General features: G+C 40.3%; 1 protein-coding gene across 3 annotated transcripts in view; it reads left to right on the top strand.

Annotated features, from left to right (window-relative positions):
* IGSF3 (immunoglobulin superfamily member 3) overlaps nucleotides 1–21,367 on the top strand; it is a 132,051-nt gene that overhangs the window by 107,323 nt on the left and 3,361 nt on the right. For all 3 annotated transcript variants that reach the window (XM_040230953.1, XM_040230952.1, XM_040230950.1), the window contains one exon: nucleotides 234–722. In XM_040230953.1, the coding sequence (XP_040086887.1) occupies nucleotides 234–722 (489 nt within the window). The remainder of the gene's footprint in view (nucleotides 1–233; nucleotides 723–21,367) is intronic.

Below are 21,367 nucleotides of genomic sequence, written 5' to 3' on the forward strand. Positions count from 1 at the left end.
CATCTGAGCACACACACACATTTTCTTCTGCAGAGTGACATGAGGAGAACACAGTGTGCCGTACTCTAACAATTTTGCTTGAATTTCCTTCCTCCTCTCTGTATACAGTGCCCCCTCATTCCTTTCAATAGATGCATGGAACTCTCTTCTATGTTACTGTATTCCTAAAACATATTTAATGGTGGACATTTAGTTGTCTTGAGCAGAAACTAAAACAGCCTCGTCTCCCCCAGATGCTGCCCTGCAGGTGGACACAGTGGTCCCCAATGCCACGGTGTTTGAGAAGGCAGCTTTCCAGCTGGACTGTAGCATCGTGTCGCGCTCCAGCCAGGACTCCCGCTTCGCTGTGGCCTGGTACTCCCTGAGGACTAAGGCTGGAGGGAAAAGGGGTAGCCCTGGCCCAGAAGATGGGGAGGAGGAGGAGGAAGAGGAGGAAGTGGAGGTGGATGAAGAGGAGGAAGAGGACCCCACAGAGCGGACAGCCCTGCTGAGCGTGGGCGCAGATGCTGTCTTTGGCCCAGAGGGCAGCCCCTGGGAGGGCAGGCTTCGCTTTCAGATGCTCTCCCCGCTCCTCTACCGGCTCACCGTGCTGCAGGCCAGCCCCCAGGACACGGGTAATTACTCCTGCCACGTGGAGGAGTGGCTGCCCAGCCCTCAAAAGGAATGGTACCGGCTGACCGAGGAGGAGTCAGCCCCCATCGGCATCCGCGTTCTGGACACAAGTAAGTTTTTTAAGTTTTCAGGGGAGGGTGTCACTGTTGATTCTAGCTGTCTGGAAGAAAAATCAGAGCTTGATGGGGGACTGCTAAGCTGTTTTCTTGCCTGTTACAGGCATTTAGGATTTGACACACCAGTTTAAGTAACTGACTCTTGATTGCCCTTGTGGAAAAAAAAAAAAAATGGCGACAGGAATTAAAGTGATCATATACCCTCTCATCTTTATAATAAAGTTGATGCTCCACTAGATTAAATTTTAGTTAGATTTCATTATACATGTATATATTTGATGAGGGTGAAAGAGGAGAATGAAAAAGTTGGCTTAAAACTCAACATTCAAAAAACTAAGATCATGGTATCTGGCCCCATCAGTTCAGTTCAGTTCAGTCGCTCAGTCGTGTCTGACTCTTTGCGACCCCATGAATCGCAGCACGCCAGGCCTCCCTGTCCATCGCCAACTCCCGGAGTTCACTCAGACTCACGTCCACTGAGTCAGTGATGCCATCCAGGCATCTCATCCTCTGTCATCCCCTTCTTCTCCTGCCCCCAATCTCTCCCAGCATCAGAGTCTTTTCCAATGAGTCAACTCTTCACATGAGGTGGCCAAAGTACTGGAGTTTCAGCTTCAACATTATTCCTTCCAAAAGAAATCCCAGGGTTGATCTCCTTCAGAATGGACTGGTTGGATCTCCTTGCAGTCCAAGGGACTCTCAAGAGTCTTCTCCAACACCACAGTTCAAAAGCATCAATTCTTTGGCGCTCAGCCTTCTTCACAGTCCAACTCTCACATCCATACATGACCACAGGAAAAACCATAGCCTTGACTAGATGGACCTTAGTCAGCAAAGTAATGTCTCTGCTGGCCCCATCACTTCATGGTAAATAGATGGGGAAAAGGGGGAAACAATGACAGATTTTATTTTTGGGGGCTCCAAAATCACTGCGGACAGTGTCTGCCGCCATGAAATTAAAAGATACTTGCTCCTTGGAAGAAAAGCTGACAACCTAGACAGTGTGTTAAAAAGCAGAGGCATCACTTTGCTGACAAAAGTCCATATAGTCAAAACTATGGTTTTTCCAGTAGTCACGCACAGATGAGAGAGTTGGACTATAAAGAAGGCTGAGCACCAAAGCACTGATGGTTTTGAACTGTGGTGCTGGAGAAGACTCAAATTGAGAGCACCTTTGACAGCAAGGAGATCAAACCAGTCAGTCCTAAAGGAAGTCAGCCCTGAATATTCATTGGAAGGACTGATGCTGAAGCTGAAGCTCCAACCTTTGGCCACCTGATGCGAAGAACTGACTCACTGGAAAAGACCCTGATGTTGGGAAAGACTGAAGACAGGAGGAAAAGGGAGTAGCAGAGGATGAAATGGTTAGCTAACATCACTGACTCAATAGACACAGTTTGCACAAACTCCAGGAGATAGTGAAGGACAGGGAAGCCTGTGTGCTACAGTTCATGGAGTTGCAGAGAGTCAGACATGACTTAGCAACTGAACAACAACAACCACGTACAGGTATATTGTTAGATGTTACCTTGTGACTCATTAGAATATCCAACTTAGTCTCTTTTTAGCAAATCAGCAACGTTAAGGGGAACAATCCCAAAGAAAGGCAATGCCAAAGAATGCTCAAACTACTGCACAATTGCAGTCATCTCACACACTAGTAAAGTAATGCTTAAAATTCTCCAAGCCAGGCTTCAGCAATATGTGAACCGTGAAATTCCAGATGTTCAAGCTGGTTTTAGAAAAGGCAGAGGAACCTGAGATCAAATTGCCAACGTCCGCTGGATCATTGAAAAAGCAAGAGTTTCAGAAAAACATCTACTTCTGCTTTATTGATTATACCAAAGCCTTTGACTATGTGGATCACAATAAACTGTGGAAAAGCCTGAAGGAGATGGGAATACCAGACCACTTGACCTGCCTCTTGAGAAATCTGTATGCAGGTCAGAAAGCAACAGTTAGAACTGGACATGGAACAACAGGCTGGTTCCAAATAGGAAAAGGAGTATGTCAAGGCTGTATATTGTCACCCTGCTTATTTAACTTCTATGCAGAGTACATCATGAGAAACGCTGGACTGGAAGAAACACAAGCTGGAATCAAGATTGTCGGGAGAAACATCAATAACCTCAGATATGCAGATGACACCACCCTTATGGCAGAAAGTGAAGAGGAACTAAAGAGCCTCTTGATGAAAGTGAAAGAGGAGAGTGAAAGAGTTGGCTTAAAGCTCAACATTCAGAAAACTTAAGATCATGGCATCCAGTCCCATCACTTCACGAATGTTTAACAAGAGGATTCCTACATGCTGTTTCTCATAAATCTTCTGTTCCCTATCAGTTTCTGTTGTCAGAAACTAGTGGAACAGCAAGCTGCTCCCAGGACTGAGGTCATTATGTGAGACAGGCTTGAGTCTCCTTCAGTAAACATTCTCTTTACGGCAAAAGTGCTTAGTCCCGATCCCCTTTCTTGAGATATGGATTGTCTCCTGACCTTGTGACCATTATTAATCCCTCGTTCCTTTGGTAACAGTTGCTATACGTTTGGTTTTCTGATCTTTATTATTGTCAAAAGAAATTTCTTGTACAACAGCCTATATATACTCACAGAAAGATCATTAAAGCACCTTTGCTCCATCAGAGCTTGGGTCCCCATGTCTGTCTGTCTTTCTTTCTTTCTTCCTCTCCCTCTCTCTCCCTCCCTCTGGCTCTCTCTTTCACTTTCTTATTGTCGACTCTGGACCACCAGGTTCAGGTCCATTAAAGGACCCCAATAAGTGGCACCCAGAACACAGACACTGGAACATGTGGCATTTCGGACGGAGTGACTCCAGGCTTATTGAGGTCAGGGCCTATTGAGGCTGGTAAGTACTAAGACACGGGTCAAACGGCTGGAAAGCCCCATTATTTCTCTGCTTTACTTCACTCTTTGTTTAAAGTTCAGGGATTTTTAGTTTCGCGTCAGTGAATAGAGGCTTGCTTTCAAACAGTGGTTAAGTGTAATCCTTGGTTCCCTGATAAATGCAGTTTTGATTTAGAAATTTGGCACCAGGTCAAAGAAAATGTTGAATGAGCCACCAGGCAGGGAAAAAATATTCCAATTGATTTCTGGCCCCTATGGGCTCTCATGAAAGCTGTAATTCTGCCATTTCAAGGTAATTCTAGCCTTCACGATATTTGACAACAGACTGAACATTTATTGCATGAATATCAAGTAGATGATAAAACTTGACAAAAGGCCCAATTAGAACAATGTAAAATATTTCAAAATTTTCTTACTAGCCCTGCCCCGGCTGCTTCAAATGCTCCTCCTCTGCCAACAGGCGCAACTCCAAAAGTCTCTCCTTTGTTAGAACCTAATGAAAGTTATGCTAATTTTTTAGCTAGACTAGAAACTACTGTTTCCCATACTGTAATTGGAGAAGAAACCAAGAAACAGCTAGAGAAATTACTTGCTTATGAGAATGCAAATCAGGAATGTTAAAGAACTATCCCTCCAATTCGTGAGACTGGGACTAATATTGATTGTTTGAAGGCTTGTCACAATCTATGATCAGGAACTTAAAAGACGCAAATGCTAGCTAAGACAATGGCTGCTATCTTTAAAAAGGGAAATGAAGGATGCTTTACATGTGGAGATAAAAACCATTTAAAAAGGGACTGCCCTAAGAAGGCTAATAAAAAACCTCCAAAAAGTTGCCCTCGCTGCCGTAGAGGAATGCATTGGGCCAAAGATTGTAAATCTAAATTTGATATTGAAGGAAAACCTATTCCAGGAAACTCCAAACAGGGGACCCCCCAGTTCCCCTACAACAAAAACAAGGGGCAAATTCTATCTTTTCCCTCAAACCCTCAACATCCAGCAATGCTGCCATCAGTATACCAGCCTTGAATGATTTTTTCCTTTACCCTCAAGCAGTCCCTTCGAGAGTACTTACCGGACTTTTTGGACCTCTGCTTCCACAAACCTTCGGTCTTTTACTTGGCTGATCTAGTTTGACTTCTAAAGGAATTAATGTTCACCCGGGAATAATTGATTCAAATTATAAAGGAGAGATTCAAATTGTGATGTCATTTCAGGTTCTATGGCAATTCAAAAAGGGGGACAAAATTGCTCAATTACTTCTTTTGCCTTATACTTCTATTAACTCCTCTAATGATACATGGACAGGCAGATTCAACAGTACAGATCAAAAACAATCCTTATGGACATCATTGGTATCTGAACATGCCCAACTAAAAATAAATATCAAAATTAATGGTAAAAGATTTTCTGGTCTCCTCGACACTGGATCTGATATTACTATTATTTCCAAACACTTATGGCCCAAATCCTGGCCTATACAAAAAAATCTCTTGCCAAATTGCAGGAATTTCTCAAACCAAAGTACAAGAAATTTATCAAAATGTTCAAATATACCCATATGAAGGACCAAAAGGCTAGCCTGCAACATTAAGAACTTATGTGATAGATGCACCCCTTAATCTAATAGGAGGGGACTTATGCTATGGCAAACTCAGATATACATTCCACATTTTTCCTCAGGGCCACTGCTCATTTAACAAACAAAGCAATTATTAAAATAACTTGGAAGAATGACGAGCCTATTTGGGCAGAGCAGTGGCCCCTTACGAAAGAAAAATTACAGGCTACTAAAGAACTTATAGACACACAGGTAGAATTAAAACATATTGAGGAATCTTGCTCTCCTTGGAACTCTCCTATTTTTGTTAGAAAAAAGAAATCTAACAAATGGCATCTCTTAACAGACCTTAAAAAAGGTTAATGCGTCTATGAAACCTGTGGATACATTACAACCGGAGATCCCACCACCTACTATTGGCACATTATTATTATTGATTTACAAGATTGCTTTAGACTCCAGAGAAAACTGATTAAAATAAAAATTTTTTTGAAATTGCAAAACCGATTCTTTTTACATGTGCAGTTAGGAAAAGGTTAACTTGTTAAAATTTTTTGGAACTCCAATTCTGCCTGGGAAACAAAAACAGGCCTAAGAAAAAACCTAAAGTTAACTCTTATCATGTCCTTGGGATACACAGCCATAAACAAATTGGTGGAACTCAAAAAAAAAAAAACACAGATATTTTAAATATCAAGCGGAAAACTATGCCTGTCTGTCTAAAATTATCTATGTCTCAATATATGTCTTTATTTTTAGATAATATGAAATTAATAAGCTTTATTTAAATTCAAGTCCACATGAACTGAAAAATATTCAATATTAAATATAATGTTTAAATATAAATATAATTTAAATATAATTATTTGCTAATCTAATTAAGACATGTCTTAAGTCATCAACATTATATAATACTTTTATTGTGCCTAGGTTTAAGGTAAATAAATTTGTCAACAAAAAGGTAACTCCTTATATATATATAAATATATAAATGAGATGAAAACTCATATATAAAAATATAAAAATATATATATAAAACATATATAAAAACTCATATATAAAAAACTCAAATATAAAAATAATTATATTTTTAATAGAATAATCTATTATTATAATCATCTAAAATAATCTCAGGATTGGGGTAACTTAAGTTTCTGGAGATAAACTAAATAATAAAAGTTTATTAAATAGTTAGGTCATTTCCAAATGAAGTAAGATTTTAAAACATGAATTACTGAATGCTAACTTCCTCTTACAAAAATTTTTTTCTTACTAAAAAACTAAAGAGATTTTAGACTATTAATAAATATAAATAAAAATAAATATATATATTATATTCATCAATCTATAAAATGCTAACATACAAGACACTTCATAGTTGCTAAAGAAAAGTAAGATATATGCTTTTAATAAAAAGATATAAGACATGGCAAATAAAATGAATATGAAAATATAAAAAAGGTTTAGGACAAATGAAAGAAAATTTTATGGCAAATGGCTATAACTCATTGCCCTGAACTTTTTTCCTCTTCCTTCTTACATATCTCGATTGATACAAATTCTTTTTTTATATGGGCCACACCTCTCTGAGGTGAAACTACACAACATATTATAACCCACCTATTAACTTCCTTTGCAATAATGAGAACACCTGATTCTATAAAAAGAGACAATGGCCTGCCTATATTTCTAAGCAAATTCAAACAATTTTTACATTTATTCTCTATTAAACAGATTACAGACATACCTTATAATCCACAAATACACGACATAATTAAACACATTACACACTGTAACTGCAAGTGAAAAATTGAATAAGAAATATACAGGAACACTTTTATCTTCCTTATCCAGAACAGACTTTACCAGATTCTAATGCAATATATTCTTTAAGCCTATAACTATTATTACTATAGCTTTATTTCTGTTTCCAGTCTGTAAGATTCTTAAAATAACATCAACTTCACTGCCTATTTCACAATACAAAACGAAAACAACATAAAAAAGACACCATTTGCCAAATAAGTTATTTGTTCCTAGGTGAGGTGAAGTCGCTCAGTCGTATCCGACTCTTTGCGACCCCGTGGACTGTAGCCTACCAGGCTCCTCCGTCCAGGGGATTCTCCAGGCAAGAATACTGGAGTGGGTTGCCATTTCCTTCTCCAGGGGATCTTCCCGACCCAGGGATCGAACCCAGGTCTCCCGCATTGGAGGCAGACGCTTTAACCTCTGAGCCACCAGGGAAGTGAATATCAAAAATACAAATATTCACCTTCTTTTCAAGTCTGTCTTGAAAGTACAATCATCTTCTTTAACACACTGAACAGAGAGATTCAACAACCGTCAGGTTGCATTTCTTTTTCCAGGGACAAGGTCAGGTATTTGGATGTGAGCAACGTTTCATTTGTCAACTTGTTCTGCATCAGCTTTTCAGTAATTTCACTTAGGAAAAAATGTTTGACTGTTTGCTCCGAATCCTTTGCCCCAGATAACACAAACCACTTAAAACACAGTCAGATCCCATTTCTTTTTATATCAAGAAAAACGTATGTACTGAATGAGGAAGAAATCAACCCATTAATTCAAAACCACAACCAAATACCAGACCCCAAACAGATCTCTAGATGATTTTTTTTGGACTAAAATATTTCCTAGAAATGTTTTCATCATTATCGCTTTCCTTTCTTTCTATAACTATTGTTAATATAGCTTTATTTATTTTAAATTTTTTAAACTTACCGCAAGGAGATATTTTGACAAAAGCAGAAAAACATTTCGAGACATTGAAGGACACCTCCCTTCCTTTGCCCATTTGGTATCAAGACCGATTAATCAATGGAAATCTAAGAAACTAATCTTACAGGGAAAAGAGTATGCTTCTATTTCTCCAGATGGATCTAATGAACTCACATGGCTTCCTCTTTGGAAGATTCAACCTAAGGGGTCCTGCAACATTCAAACTAGAAAACAAACAACAAAAACCCCAGGAAGAAGAAATTCCAATACAAGCCATGGCAGCTTTAAAAATTTCCATAAAACCACACTCGATGTCACCGACCTCATGATCTCCCTACTTGGGGACAGATAAAAACCCTTACTAATCAAACTGAAAATCCGATTTCTCAACAGGGAACACCTCGGAATCCTGAGAATATTTTTCTTTGCTATGTTTGCTTTGCTTGCTTTTCCTTCCCCCGCTCAGGCTGACTTTATTGATCACACTTATTGGGCTCATGGGGGGGGGGCCTAATCCCCGCCCCCTTTTTATTGTAGGTTACAGAATGGACAGATACAGGACCAGTCATATCCACTAATGACTCAACACATATGCCCCCTCCTTGGAGCTTGGAGGGGCCCTCTCATCCTGAGGAAGAAGGAAGATTAATTAACATTTCTCTAGGCTATGAAATCCTTCCTTTATGCATGGGCCCAATAAAATTATGTATTAATGTTAATCAACGAACTTGGGCTTTCGTCCTGCCTCCAAAAAAGAACTTCCACACATTGCTTGGATTATTTACTGCCCTTTCTTTGTCCATGAACCATGTTTATACTACTGAAACTTTAGGGAAAGAATTATGGAAAGAACAAAGAACACTATGCAAAGGGTTTACTAATAAGAGCTTTAAATATAATCCTTGTTCATTGGGACAAATGTCAGGCCAAACCAGGAAAATTAATAAAATTGCAAATTATATACTTGTCTTAACTCTTCCTTTTTTTAAAATATAAATTTATTTTAATTAGAGGCTAATTACTTAACAATATTGTATTGGTTTTGCCATACATTGACATGAATCTGCCACAGGTGTACATGTGTTCCCCATCCTGAACCCCCCCTCCCACCTCCCTCCCCATACCATTCCTCTGGGTCATCCCAGTGCACCAGCCCCGAGCATCCTGTATCATGCATTGAACCTGGACTGGTGATTCGTTTCACATATGATAATATACATGTTTCAATGGCACTCTCTCAAATTATCCCATCCTCGCCATCTCCCACAGAGTCCAAAAGACTGTTCTATACATCTGTGTCTCTTTTGCTATCTCACTTACAGGGTTATCGTTACCATCTTCCTAAATTCCATATATATGCATTATTCTGAGAGACATGGGAATACCAGACCACCTAACCTGCCTCTTGAGAAACCTATATGCGGGTCAGGAAGCAACAGTTAGAACTGGACATGGAACAACAGACTGGTTCCAAATAGGAAAAGGAGTATGTCAAGGCTGTATATTGTCACCCTGCTTAATTTAACTTATATGCAGAATACATCATGAGAAACGCTGGGCTGGAAGAAGCACAAGCTGGAATCAAGATTGCTGGGAGAAATATCAATAACCTCAGATATGCAGATGACACTACCCTTATGGCAGAAAGTGAAGAGGAACTAAAGAGCCTCTTGATGAAAGTGAAAGAGGAGAGTGAAAAAGTTGGCTTAAAGCTCAACATTCAGAAAACTTAAGATCATGGCATCCAGTCCGATCACTTCATGGGAAATGGATGGGGAAACAGTGGAAACAGTGTCAGACTTTATTTTTGGGGGGCTCCAAAATCACTGCAGATGGTGACTGCAGCCATGAAATTAAAACACGCTTACTCCTTGGAAAGAAAGTTATGACCAACCTAGATAGCATATTCAAAAGCAGAGATATTGCTTTGCCAACAAAGGTCCGTCTAGTCAAGGCTATGGTTTTTCCTGTGGTCATGTATGGATATGAGAGTTGGACTGTGAAGAAACCTGAGTGCCGAAGAATTGATGCTTTTGAACTGTGGTGTTTGAGAAGACTTGAGAGTCCCTTGGACTGCAAGGAGATCCAACCAGTCCATTCTGAAGGAGATCAGTCCTGGGTGTTCTTTGGAAGGAATGATGCTGAAGCTGAAACTCCAGTACTTTGGCCACCTCATGCAAAGAGTTGACTCATTGGAAAAGACTCTGCTGCTGGGAGGGATTGGGGGCAGGAGGAGAAGGGAACGACAGAGGCTGAGATGGCTGGATGGCATCACCGACTCGATGGACATGAGTTTGAGTGAACTCCGGGAGTTGGTGATGGACAGGGAGGCCTGGCATGCTGCGATTCATGGGGTCGCAAAGAGTTGGACACGACTGAGCGACTGAACTGAACTGATACTGTATTGGTGTTTTTCTTTCTGGCTTACTTCACTCTGTATAATAGGCTCCAGTTTCATCCACCTCATTAGCAGTGATTCAAATGTATTCGTTTTAATGGCTGAGTAATACTCCATTGTGTATATGTACCACAGCTTTCTTATCCATTTATCTGCTGATGGACATCTGGGTTGCTTCCATGTCCTGGCTATTGTAAACAGTGCTGCGATGAACATTGGGATGCACGTGTCTCTTTCAATTCTGGTTTCCTCGGGGTGTATGCCTAGAAGTGGGATTGCTGGGTCATATGGCAGTTCTATTTCCAGTTTTTAAAGGAATCTCCACACTGTTCTCCATAGTGGCTGTACTAGTTTGCATTCCCACCAACAGTGTAAGAGGGTTCCCTTTTCTCCACATCCTCTACAGCGTTTATTGCTTGCAGACTTTTGGATCGCAGCCATTATGACTGGTGTGAAGTGGTACCTCATTGTGGTTTTGATCTGCATTTCTCTGATAATGAGTGGTGTTGAGCATCTTTTCATGTGTTTGTCAGCCATCTGTATGTCTTCTTTGGAGAAATGTCTGTTTAGTTCTTTGGACCATTTTTTGATTGGGTCATTTATTTTTCTGGAATTGAGCTGCAGGAGTTGCTTGTATATTTTTGAGATTAGTTGTTTGTCAGTTGCTTCATTTGCTATTATTTTCTCCCATTCTGAAGGCTGTCTTTTCACCTTGTTTATAGTTTCCTTTGTTGTGCAGAAGCTTTTAAGTTTAATTAGGTCCTATTTGTTTATTTTTGCTTTTATTTCCAATATTCTGGGAGGTGGGGCATAGAGGATCCTACTGTGATTTATGTCGGAGAGTGTTTTGCCTATGTTCTCCTCTAGGAGTTTCATAGTTTCTGGTCTTATGTTTAGATCTTTAGTCCATTTTGAGTTTATTTTTATGTATGGTGTTAGAAAGTGTTCTAGTTTCATTCTTTTACAAGTGGTTGACCAGTTTTCCCAGCATCACTTGTTAAAGAGATCGTCTTTTCTCCGTTGTATATTCTTGCCTCCTTTGTCAAAGATAAGGTGTCCATAGGTGTGTGGATTTATCTCTGGGCTTTCTATTTTGTTCCATTGATCTATATTTCTGTCTTTGTGCCAGTACCATACTGTCTTGATGACTGTGGCTTTGTAGTAGAGCCTGAAGTCAGGCAGGTTGATTCCTCCAGTTCCATTCCTCTTTCTCAACATTGCTTTGGCTATTCGAGGTTTTTTGTATTTCCATACAAATTGTGAAATTATTTGTTCTAGCTCTGTGAAAAATACCGTTGGTAGCTTGAAAAATGCCGTTGGTAGCTGGATTGCATTGATTCTATAGATTGCTTTGGGAAGTGTACTCATTTTCACTACATTGATTCTTTTGATCCATGAACATGGTATATTTCTCCATCTATTAGTGTCCTCTTTGATTTCTTTCACCAGTGTTTTATAGTTTTCTTTATATAGGTCTTTTGTTTCTTTAGGTAGATATATTCCTAGGTATTTTATTCTTTTCATTGCAGTGGTGAATGGAATTGTTTCCTTAATTTCTATTTTCTCATTATTAGTGTATAGGAATGCAAGGGGTTTCTGTGTGTTGATTTTATATCCTATAACTGTAACATATTCATTGATTAGCTCTAGTAATTTTCTGGTGGAGTCTTTAGGGTTTTCTATGTAGAGGATCATGTCATCTGCAAACAGTGAGAGTTTTACATCTTCTTTTCCGATTTGGATTCCTTTTATTTCTTTTTCTGCTCTGATTGCTGTGGCCAAAACTTCCAAAACTATGTTGAATAGTAGTGGTGAGAGTGGGCACCCTTGTCTTGTTCCTGATTTTAGGGGAAATGCTTTCAGTTTTTCACAATTGAGGGTAATGTTTGCTGTGGGTTTGTCACATATAGCTTTTATTATGTTGAGGTATGTTCCTTCTATTCCTGCTTTCTGGAGAGTTTTTATCATAAATGGATGTTGAATTTTGCCAAAGGCTTTCTCTGCATCTGTTGAGATAATCATATAGTTGTTATTTTTCAGTTTGTTAATGTGATGTATTACATTGATTGATTTGCATATATTGAAGAATCCTTGCATCCCTGGGATAAAGCCCACTTGGTCATGATGTATGATCTTTTTAATGTGTTGTTGGATTCTTTTTTTTTTTTTTTTGGATTCTTATTGCTAGAATTTTGTTGAGGATTTTTGCATCTATGTTCATCAGTGATATTGGCCTGTAGTTTTCTTTTTTTGTGGCATCTTTGTCAGGTTTTGGTATTAGGGTGATGGTGGCCTCATAGAATGAGTTTGGAAGTTTCCCTTCCTCTGCAATTTTCTGGAAGAGTTTGAGTAGGATAGGTGTTAGCTCTTCTCTAAATTTGGTAGAATTCAGCTCTGAAGCCGTCTGGACCTGGGCTTTTGTTTGCTAGAAGATTTCTGATTACAGTTTCAATTTCTGTGCTTGTGATGGCTCTGTTAAGATTTTCTATTTCTTCCTGGCTTAGTTTTGGAAAGTTGTACTTTTCTAAGGATTTGTCCATTTCTTCCACGTTGTCCATTTTATTGTCGTATAACTGCTGATAGTAGTCTCTTATGATTCTTTGTATTTCTGTGTTGTCTGTTGTGATCTCTCCATTTTCATTTCTAATTTTATTGATTTGATTTTTCTCCCTTTGTTTCTTGATGAGTCTGGCTAATGTTTTGTCAATTTTATTTATCCTCTCAAAGAACAAGCTTTTACCTTTGTTGATTCTTGCTATGGTCTCTTTTGTTTCTTTTGCATTTATTTCTGCCCTAATTTTAAAGATTTCTTTCCTTCTACTAACCCCGGGGTTCTTCATTTTCCTTTTCTAGTTGCTTTAGGTGTAGAGTTAGGTTGTTTATTTGACTTTTTTCTTGTTTCTTGAGGTATGCTTGTATTGCTGTGATCCTTCCCCTTTGCACTGCTTTTACAGTGTCCCACAGGTTTTGGGTTGTTGTGTTTTCATTTTCATTCATTTCTGTGCATATTTTTATTTCTTTTTTTGATTTCTTCTGTGATTTGTTGGTTATTCAGCAGCATGTTGTTCAGCCTCCATATGTTGGAATTTGTAATTGAGATCTAATCTTACTGCATTGTGGTCAGAAAAGATACTTGGAATGATTTCAATTATTTTCAATTTACCAAGACTAGATTTATGGCAGAGGATGTGATCTGTCCTGGAGAAGGTTCCATGTGTGCTTGAGAAAAAGGTGAAGTTCATTGTTTTGGGGCAAAATGTCCTATAGATATCAATTAGGTCTAACTGGTCTGTTGCATCATTTAAAGTTTGTGTTTCCTTGTTAATTTTCTGTTTAGTTGATCTATCCATAGGTATGAGTGGGATATTAAAGTTTCTCACTATTATTGTGTTATTGTTAATTTCCCCTTTCATACTTGTTAGCATTTGTCTTACATATTGCGGTGCTCCTATGTTGGGTGCATATATATTTATAATTGTTATATCTTCTTCTTGGATTGATCCTTTGATCATTATGTAGTGGCCTTCTTTGTCTCTTTTCACAGCCTTTGTTTTAAAGTCTATTTTATCAGATATGAGTATTTCTACTCCTGCTTTCTTTTGGTCTCTATTTGTGTGGAATATCTTTTTCCAGCCCTTCACTTTCAGTCTGTATGTGTCCCTTGTTTTGAGGTGGGTCTCTTGTAGACAACATATATAGGGGTCTTGTTTTTGTATCCATTCAGCCAGTCTTTGTCTTTTGGTAAATTGAACCCATGGGTTGTAAATTGAACCCATGGGTTGTAAATTCAACCCATTTACATTTAAGGTAATTATTGATAAGTATGATCCCGTTGCCATTTACTTTGTTGTTTGGGGTTCGAGTTTATACACCCTTTCTGTGTTTCCTGTCTAGAGAAGATCCTTACGCTATTTGTTGGAAAGCTGGTTTGGTGGTGCTGAATTCTCTCAGCTTTTGCTTGTCTGTAAAGCTTTTGATTTCTCCTTCATATTTGAATGAGATCCTTGCTGGGTGCAGTAATCTGGGCTGTAGGTTATTTTCTTTCATCACTTTAAGTATGTCTTGCCATTCCCTCCTGGCCTGAAGAGTTTCTATTGAAAGATCAGCTGTTATCTTTATGGGAATCCCCTTGTGTATTATTTGTTGTTTTTCCCTTGCTGCTTTTAATATTTGTTCTTTGTGTTTGATCTTTATTAATTTGATTAATATGTGTCTTGGGGTGTTTCGCCTTGGGTTTATCCTGTTTGGGACTCTGGGTTTCTTGGACTTGGGTGATTATTTCCTTCCCCATTTTAGGGAAGTTTTCAACTATTATCTCCTCAAGGATTTTCTCATGGTGTGTCTTTTTGTCTTCTTCTTCTGGGACTATTATTCAAATGTTGGGGCGTTTAACATTGTCCCAAAGGTCTCTGAGATTGTCCTCATTTCTTTTAATTTGTTTTTCTTTTTTCCTCTCTGATTCATTTGTTTCTACCATTCTATCTCCTACCTCACTTATCCTATCTTCTGCCTCCATTATTCTACTGTTGGTTCCCTCCAGAGTGTTTTTTATCTCATTTATTGCATTATTCATTATATATTGACTCTTTTTTATTTCTTCTAGGTCCTTGTTAAACCTTTCTTGCATCTTCTCAATCCTTGTCTCCTGGCTGTTTATCTGTAACTCCATTTTGTTTTCAAGCTTTTGGATCATTTTCACTATCATTATTCAGAATTCTTTATCAGGTAGATTCCCTGTCTCTTCCTCTTTTGTTTGGTTTGGTGGGCATTTATCCTGTTTCTTTACCTGCTGGGTATTTCTCTGCCTCTTCATCTTGTTTACATTGCTGTGTTTGAGGTGGCCTTTCCGTATGGGAGGTTGTGGAGTTCTCTTTATTGTGGAGTTTCCTCCCTGTGGGTAGTGTTGTACGTGTGGCTTGTCAAGGTTTCCTGGTTAGGGAAGCTTGTGTCAGTGTTCTGGTGGATGGAGCTGGATTTCTTCTCTCTGGAGTGCAATGAAGTGTCCAATAATGAGTTATGAGATGTCAGTGGGTTTGGAGTGACTTTGGGCAGCCTGTATATTGAAGCTCAGGGCTGTGTTCCTGTGTTACTGGAGAATTTGCGTGGTATGTCTTGCTCTGGAACTTGTTGGCCCTTGGGTAGTTCTTGGTTTCAGTGTGGGTTTGGAGGCATTTGATGAGCTCCTATTGATCAATGTTCCCTGGAGTTAGGAGTTCTCTGGTGTTCTCAGGATTTGGACTTAGGCCTACTGCCTCTGGTTTTCAGTCTTATTCTTACATTCAGCTCAAGACTTCTCCATCTATACTTCACTTTCAGATAGTTCCTTGATCCAGCTTATACTTCTCAAGATCTATAGGCCCCTTCCTATGTAGTTGTTGCTAACTACAGGGTTTTGATCTATTGCACCTGTCACTTCCAAGGCGGTTCCCTCTGTTTTCGCTTCTTCTGTTTGCTGGCCTCTTCAGTGTCTAATTTCTGCCCTGATACAAGGGGGTGGTGGTGGACACTTTTTTAGGCTCACTTGTTCAGTCGTGCTATGGGGAGGAAGGGACGCTGCAAACAAATATCACTGGCATGTGCTCGCAGTGTCTTGGCCACACTGGGTTTGCCCCTGCTGACAGCGTGTGTGCTTTCTCTGTCTACCCTGCTTAGGCTGTAGGTTGCTCTGCCAGGAACTGTCTGAGGCTGACCCTGGGTTGTATGCACTTCCCAGGTCTAAGCTGCTCAGGTTCAGGTACTTGGGTACTCCTCAGAGGTGCAGACTAGGTTGGACCTGTTTTGTGCCCTTCCCAGGTCTAAGCAACTCAGGTGACCAGGTGTTTGGTGAGCGCGGTAGCTGTGACTTATCACCTTCCCCGTCCCTGCTGCTTGGTTTTTTGGGTGTACAACCGGCATACCATCTCAGGCGGATGTTGACCATCCAGAATCCGAAGAAGTCTTGGTTAGCAACGAAACCTGTTTGCAGTTTGGTAGATAATGCCTGTCTGGGGCCACGGTTGCCCCCTTCCAGCTCTGGCTGCCTTTGCCTGCCTGTCTCCGGCGGGGGATAGGCCGGTCCACAGCTGGCTAGCTCTAGTCAGTCCTTTGTTCTGTGAGCCGGTTTTCATGTGGTAGCTATCCCACAGTCTGGTTTGCTATCTCAAGTTAGTTCCCTCAGATTGCCCTTGGGGCATTCAGGCCCGGTCCTTACTCTAAGCTATGCAGCCCACGCCTCCCTGCCTAGCCCCTGCTTGCTAGTGGCGGATGCAGGCATCTGTGCTGCTTCTCCGCTGGGAGTTACTGTTGGGCACATAATCTGTGGGGTTTAATTATTTATTTTTCCTCCCAGTTATGTTGCCCTCTGAGGTTCCAAAGCTCACTACAGACTTGCCAGTGAGAGTGTTTCCTGGTGTTTGGAAACCTCTCTCTTTTTTAAAACTCCCTTCTTGGGATGGTCTCCATCCCTACCTCTTTTGTCTCTCTTTTTATCTTTTATATTTGTTCCTACCTCCTTTCGGAGACAATGGGCTGCTTTTTTGGGTGCTGATGTCTTCTGCCGGCATTCAGAAGTTGTTTTGTGGAATTTACTCTGTGTTCAAATGTTCTTTTGATGAATTTGTGGGGGAGAAAGTGGTCTCCCCATCCTATTCCTCCGCCATCTTAGGACTGCCCCCGAACTCTTCTATTTCCTTAAGAAATGAATCCCTTTTGATTCTTCGATCTCGACATAGTCTGTGGTTACCAGTAAATCTCCAACGACCCTGGGAAGAAGATCCCATGGCTGGACTTGCTTCCCAGTTACTTGCTGAATTGCTCTGGTGATCTAAACGATTCATTGGATGGCTGATTTTTGGCATTTGGGGATTAATAGCTATTTGCACCACTGCTGCTATCACTGGTGTTGCTTTACAAACCCCAATTCAAACACATAATTTTATTCAAAATTGGACTAAAGATGCCCACTCAGGCTCAGATAGATGAGGATAAATGAGGATATTCAAGATGAAATACAGGAACTAAAAACAGCCATCAAATGGGTTGGAGATCAATTAATAGATGTACAAAAACAGGTAATGCTAAACTGTGATTGGAATTCTACTCAGTTTTGTGTTCAGTTCAGTCGCTCAGTCGTGTCTGACTCTTTGCGACCCCATGAATTGCAGCACGCCAGGCCTCCCTGTCCATCACCAACTCCCGGAGTTCACTCAGACTCACGTCCATCGAGTCAGTGATGCCATCGAGCCATCTCAGCCTCTGTCATCCCCTTCTCCTCCTGCCCCCAATCCCTCCCAGCAGCAGAGTCTTTTCCAATGAGTCAACTCTTTGCATGAGGTGTCCAAAGTACTGGAGTTTCAGCTTTAGCATCATTCCTTCCAAAGAAATCCCAGGGCTGATCTCCTTCAGAATGGACTGGTTGGCTCTCCTTGCAGTTCAAGGGACTCTCAAGAGTCTTCTCCAACACCACAGTTCAAAAGCATCAATTCTTTGGCGCTCAGCCTTCTTCACAGTCCAACTCTCATATCCATACATGATCACAGGAAAAACCCTAGCCTTGACTAGACGGACCTTTGTTGGCAAAGTAATGTCTCTGCTTTTGAGTATGCTATCTAGGTTGGTCATAACTTTTCTTCCAAGGAGTAAGCGTCTTTTAATTTCATGGCTGCAGTCACCATTTGCAGTGATTTTGGAGCCCCCCAAAATAAAGTCTGACACTGTTTCCACTGTTTCCTCATCTATTTCCCATGAAGTGATGGGACTGGATGCCATGATCTTCGTTTTCTGAATGTTGAGCTTTAAGCCAACTTTTTCGCTCTCCTCTTTCACTTTCATCAAGAGGCTTTTTAGCTCCTCTTCACTTTCTGCCATAAGGGTGGTGTCATCTGCATATCTGAGGTTATTGATATTTCTCCTGGCAATCTTGATTCCAGCTTGTGTTTCTTCCAGTCCAGCGTTTCTCATGATGTACTCTGTATATATAAGTTAAATAAGCAGGGTGACAATATACATACAGCCTTGATGTACTCCTTTTCCTATTTGGAACCAGTCTGTTGTTCCATGTCCAGTTCTAACTGTTGCTTCCTGACCTGCATACAGATTTCTCAAGAGGCAGGTCAGGTGGTCTGGTATTGCCATCTCTTTCAGAATTTTCCACAGTTTATTGTGATCCACACAGTCACAGGCTTTCAATTCAATAATAGTGCCTACAACTGGGAACAAATCAAATTTCATTTACAAAACATACATGATAATGCCTCTCTGAATGTACAGTTATTTAAAAAAAAGAAATCTTTGAAACATTTTGTAAAAATCTTCCCTCTTCCACTAATTTGAACACTTTAGCTGAACAAGTAGCTGATCAATTATCTGGGCTAGACCCACGCAGATGGTTTCAAAGCATTACTCACAACATCGGGTCTGGAACTGTAATTTTGGTGATTGTCTTAACAATTATATTTGTTGTCTACCATCGCCTTCATGCAAAAATTGTTTAAACAAACTCTAATGGTCAGAACCCTTTTTGCAAATATTAATAAATAAGGGGGAATTGTCAAGGAATGTTTAACAGGAGGATTCCTACGTGCTGTTTCTCATAAATCTTATCAGTTCTCTATCAGTTTCTGTTGTCAGAAACTAGTGGGGCAGCAAGCTGCTCCCAGGACTGAGGTCATTATGTGAGACAGGCTTGAGTCTCCTTCAGTAAACATTCTCTTTATGGCAAAAGTGCTTAGTCCCGATCCCCTTTCTTGAGATATAGATTGTCTCCTGACTTTGTGACCATTATTAATCCCTCATTCCCTTGGTAACGGTTGCTATACGTTTGGTTTTCTGATCTTTATCATTGTCGAAAGAAATTTCTTGTACAACAGCCTATATATACTCACAGAAAGATCATGAAGCACCTTTGCTCCATCAGATCTTGGGTCCCTGTGTCTGTCTTTCTTTTTTCCTCTCTCTCCCTCTCTCTCTCCCCCCACCTCCCTCTGGCTCTCTCTTTCACTTTCTTATCATCAACTCCAGACCCCCAGGTTCCGGTCCATTAAAGGACTCCAACGTTATGGCAAATAGATGGTGAAACAGTGGAAACAGTGGCTGACTTTATTTTTCGGGGCTCCAAAATCACTGCAGATGGTAATTACAGCCATGAAATTAAAAGACACTTACTCCTTGGAAGGAAAGTTATGACCAACCTAGATAGTATATTCAAAAGCAGAGACATTACTTTGACAACAGAAGTCTAGTCAAGGCTATGGTTTTTCCTGTGGTCATGTATGGATATGAGAGTTGGACTGTGAAGAAACCTGAGTGCCAAAGAATTGATGCTTTTGAACTGTGGTGTTGGAGAAGACTCTTGAGAGTCCCTTGGACTGCAAGGAGAGCCAACCAGTCCATTCTAAAGGAGATCAGTCCTAGGTGTTCACTGGAAGGACTGATGCTGAAGCTGAAACTCCAATACTTTGGCCACCTGATGTGAAGAGCTGACTCATTTGAATAGACCCTAATGCTGGGAAAGATTGAAGGCAGGAGGAGAAGGGGACGACAGAAGATGAGATGGTTGGATGGCATCACCAACTTGATGGACATGGGTTTGGGTAGACTCCGGGAGTTGGTGATGTACAGGGAGGCCTGGCGTGCTGAGGTTCATGGGGTCACAAAGAGTCGGACACGACTGAGCAACTGAACTGAAGGGGAAGAAGAAAAGAAAATGAAGTCTAAGTACCTCACTCCCTTCTTGCTTTTTGTCAAGTTCCTGGGTCATTTTTATTTTGGAGGGTGACATGGAGGATTAGGTGGATTTTGCGTGATTAGTGGGGAAGACCAGCCTAGAAGGGCAGTGATGTTACAGAACATCTGGTAAGAGCTTAGCAGCAGTTAACCAGCAGCTGTTGCTGCAGAATGGTCCAGAACACAATGTTTTCATCATACTGACCTTAATTATTAGTTCTAATGAAGAAGTCTTCTGAGTGATCTTCTATCAAAATATGGAACTGATCAACCTAAAATGGTGTTTGTTACAGTAGAATTAGCCTATGATGTAGAAGTTAAAAAACAGGCTGGAAATTTCAGCTTTTTTTCCCAGCATGACATTGTATCAGATCATTTTGAGTTTCATCAGCTTTTTCTTTTCTTTGATAACTTCCTGTTTATTAGATAGAACTTATGAAATTGAGATTTCATTGGTCAAAAGTGGTTAATATCACCAGTCTCATATACTTTGGAAATCTGATACATGTAAGTGTATGTTAAATTTTCTTAATAATGATGAACAACAGCTATTCAGTAGAAAGCAAAAAAAAAAAAAAAAAAAACCACCCAACCCCCTGAATTGTACTTTAGACCCTCTGAAGATCTGCTGAATAACCCACTGTCCAAAAGTACAAGGGAACATGATTAGACTGTATTTTATCTGCCCACTGTGGCTATCCAAATTTAGTAAGCTTTATAGAACACAGAGATCATCCAGCAGCCTTACTTTACAGAGAAAATGCAGTCTCCTAGAGCCCAGGCTCCAGTCCAGAGCAGTCCTTGATGGGGTGAGAGGTGTGGGGTTTCATTCTCCTCTGTATCCAGGAACAACTAACACTGTATTCTGCACAGCCACAGATACACTGCAGACATGTGCAAGTGGGCCATAATGACTTTTTAATTGGTAACTAATCAAATAACCATCATTTCTGGTAAACCTGCTCTCAGAAGCTGGTAGGTAGAGAATGTGTTCTGTCCCAAAGAAGGACATTGGCAGCAGAACCAAATGCAAAGGGACATGTAAAATAGAACCAACAGGGAGGTTCAAGCTGAAGTGGAGCTGGCGTCTTCACCATCTCAGATACAGCTGAGTACATAATCAGTAAATTACCCTTTCTTATGTGGCTTTCCAAGTGGTAATACTGACTCACAGTGGGAAATGGAGGCCTGGCTTTGTTTGAACTTCCAACTATGAATTCGAAGAGACATAAGTGTGAGAACAAGAATACATGGGGAGGGAGGGAGGTTGGGGGGGCGGTTCAGGATTGTGAACACGTGTACACCGTGGCAGATTCATGTTGATGTATGGCAAAACCAATACAGTATTGTAAAGTAAAATAAAGTAAAAAAAAAAAAATA

The sequence above is a fragment of the Oryx dammah genome, unplaced genomic scaffold (genome assembly GCF_014754425.2).
Source record: "Oryx dammah isolate SB20612 unplaced genomic scaffold, SCBI_Odam_1.1 HiC_scaffold_28, whole genome shotgun sequence".
In the NCBI taxonomy this organism is placed as follows: Eukaryota; Metazoa; Chordata; class Mammalia; order Artiodactyla; family Bovidae; genus Oryx; species Oryx dammah.